Genomic DNA, 285 nt, shown 5'->3' with positions numbered 1-285 from the left:
CGCCAGTGCGTGGGGGGAAGGCGCTCCCGGGCCGCCACCGACTCGCTGATTTCCAGCCTCGCCTGGCTGCTGGGAAAAACCGGGTCGTTGTCATTGATGTCTTGGATCTCCACGGCGCCGCTGTACAGCTCCAGCGGGTTTTCCACCAAGATCTCAAAGCTGAGGGAGCATGGAGAAAGCGCTCCGCAGAGCTCCTCCCGATCTATCCGCTCGCTCACCAGCAGCGCGCCGCTCGTCAGATCCACCCCAAAGTACTTCTTGTTGCCGCCGGACACCACCCGCAGC

The 285-nt window shown here is 63.5% G+C and overlaps 1 protein-coding gene across 1 annotated transcript in view; it reads right to left on the bottom strand.

Moving 5' to 3' along the window:
- Positions 1 to 159, bottom strand: part of LOC103778576 — a gene marked incomplete at both ends in the record, with an annotated part of 9301 nt that extends 9142 nt beyond the window's left edge. The window contains 1 exon segment of the mRNA XM_008946167.1: positions 39 to 159. Within this exon segment, the coding sequence (XP_008944415.1) occupies positions 39 to 159 (121 nt within the window).
- Positions 160 to 285: the final 126 nt, after the last annotated feature.

The sequence above is a fragment of the Merops nubicus genome, unplaced genomic scaffold (genome assembly GCF_000691845.1).
Source record: "Merops nubicus isolate BGI_N331 unplaced genomic scaffold, ASM69184v1 scaffold33478, whole genome shotgun sequence".
Lineage (NCBI taxonomy): Eukaryota > Metazoa > Chordata > Aves > Coraciiformes > Meropidae > Merops > Merops nubicus.
Note: the sequence above shows the minus strand (reverse complement) of the source record. Positions and strands in the feature narration are given on the sequence as shown.